At 25.5% G+C, this 1,996-nt stretch overlaps 1 protein-coding gene across 1 annotated transcript in view; it reads right to left on the bottom strand.

Annotated features, from left to right (window-relative positions):
• LOC108573569 overlaps positions 1–1,996 on the bottom strand; it is a 20,802-nt gene that overhangs the window by 8,261 nt on the left and 10,545 nt on the right. Inside the window, exons 2-5 of the mRNA XM_017936032.1 lie at positions 1,650–1,811; positions 1,373–1,570; positions 973–1,092; positions 388–447 (exon numbers count right to left, since the gene is read on the bottom strand). Coding sequence (XP_017791521.1) covers positions 388–447; positions 973–1,092; positions 1,373–1,570; positions 1,650–1,811 — 540 coding nt within the window. The remainder of the gene's footprint in view (positions 1–387; positions 448–972; positions 1,093–1,372; positions 1,571–1,649; positions 1,812–1,996) is intronic.

The following is a 1,996-nucleotide window of genomic DNA, read 5'->3' as shown; positions in this document are numbered from 1 at the left end:
ATGCAAAAGCTAAGGAGTACATAGTGTTAAGCCAATATTGTTATGGCAACTACTTCTTTGTGTGAAGCAATAGAACATATATCTACCGGTCAACATAAGAGTAGAATACTTTTAGATTTAACTGCATTATTTTTGTTTTTGTATATAACACAGTATCTATTTATTTTAAAATAAAGTTTTGTATACGTTACGCTAAAATAAATACCAATTAAAATAACAATAGAAAATCAAGTAAAATTGCAATAAAACTGAAAAAGGAATTTTTCTTTTAAATTCTTGACCGGCAAATATTAAATTATTGTTATATTTTATATAATAGCCTGCATATAAAAATTGTATAAACATAAACAAATCGCAATAAAATATGCAAGCCTTTTGGTCTCCAACCTGATTTCCAACTAATTTTCTTATATGGAAGAACTGTAAACTGTATGTGACCAGTATCAGCTGTGAATAACAGAGATTAAAAATAGTATTTTCCTTTATATTAGACAAATGTATAACATGTGTATGAAAATGCACACAAGTAACATGATCAGTACAAACATTAAGTGTGCATTTCCTTCAGTTTCAGTTGTAATGTACACTTGAGACACAATGATCCAATATCTTTCAATAAAGAATCATTCAGTTCAATGAAATTAATCAAGTAAACCTTGATTCAATTCTCTACTTGGCAGTGGTTTTATTAACATAAAAAATATTGTGGATTAATCAAATACATAATTAGAACCATAAATAAAATCAATAATTCTGTATTGGAATATAGTTTTTCAATATAAAAATTTAAAAGTTAATATAACAATGAAAACTGATGTATGCATAAAAACTGTTGTTTTTATTCATAATTAAAATATTAAGATTTCTACTTTATATTTAATTGCCACATTTAACTAATATATTATCACCTAAGAAAGAAAATATAACTACAAAAGTATTAATAAAGAATGAAAAAAAGAATAAATTACTTACATGGTCTGGCTGGAAGATTAACTGGTTCCTCAAGTTGTTTCAATTCTACCTCTATCTTTTTAATAGTAGAATATTTATGCAACATTAACTTCATTATTTTCTTTATAAATCCGACATAATCTGTAAAAAAACCATGTAGCTTTATCAAATAAATAATATATCAGAAATATAATAATCATACATAAATAAAATGATAACATATTGTTAACAGTTTATTGACTTTTCACATAATATTTTAAAATTAAAACTGCTTCATACACATGTATTATAATACATCAATAATCTATAATTAAACCATAAAGTTATTATGAACAATATGTATGAAAATAAGTTTAATAATGAATAAATTTAATATTTTTAAACTATTATTGTTAACAAATACTTTCTGAATGAGTTTTACCTCTTGGAAATTCTTGAGGACTAACTAATTCTCTAAAGAATTCTTGTGCTACACTTGGTTGTTCAGCTTCTGAAAGCGTTTCTACAAACCAAAATTGAAGAGTTCTGGATTCTTGTGTGTGCTTTCCAGTTTGGGCACTCACCAAAAATACTCTAAATTGTAAGCAAAGATGTGCTGGATGAACTTCACCATTTGTAACTATAAAATAATCATGACACTATTTTTCCTGATATTAGCATTAGTATAATGTATTGAGAAATTATATGAATATATGTACCAGCCACTGCTTGCTTATTAATAACTATTCCTTTGTGATCTCCTCCAGCAATATGAACGTTATTTTCATTTCCATTTTCTGCTGGTGGTTCTAAAGCTTGCCTTTCTATTATAAGAGTTGTAGAGTTTGCACTCTTACATTTTGGAGTCATAACAATGTGTTCTAATAAATGGAGCAAAAAGGAAAATGTAAATAAAATTATACAACATTTTACAATTCTGAATGAAAATGACTTGTATAGAATGATAAGAATTACTTAAATTTTATGAATATTTAAGCTGTATCAGCTATTTTTATAAAATATTGTAACATACGTATTAATGAATAGAAAGACATAATGTATTGTA

The sequence above is a fragment of the Habropoda laboriosa genome, unplaced genomic scaffold (assembly GCF_001263275.1).
Source record: "Habropoda laboriosa isolate 0110345459 unplaced genomic scaffold, ASM126327v1 scaffold158, whole genome shotgun sequence".
Classification (NCBI taxonomy): Eukaryota; Metazoa; Arthropoda; class Insecta; order Hymenoptera; family Apidae; genus Habropoda; species Habropoda laboriosa.
Note: the sequence above shows the minus strand (reverse complement) of the source record. Positions and strands in the feature narration are given on the sequence as shown.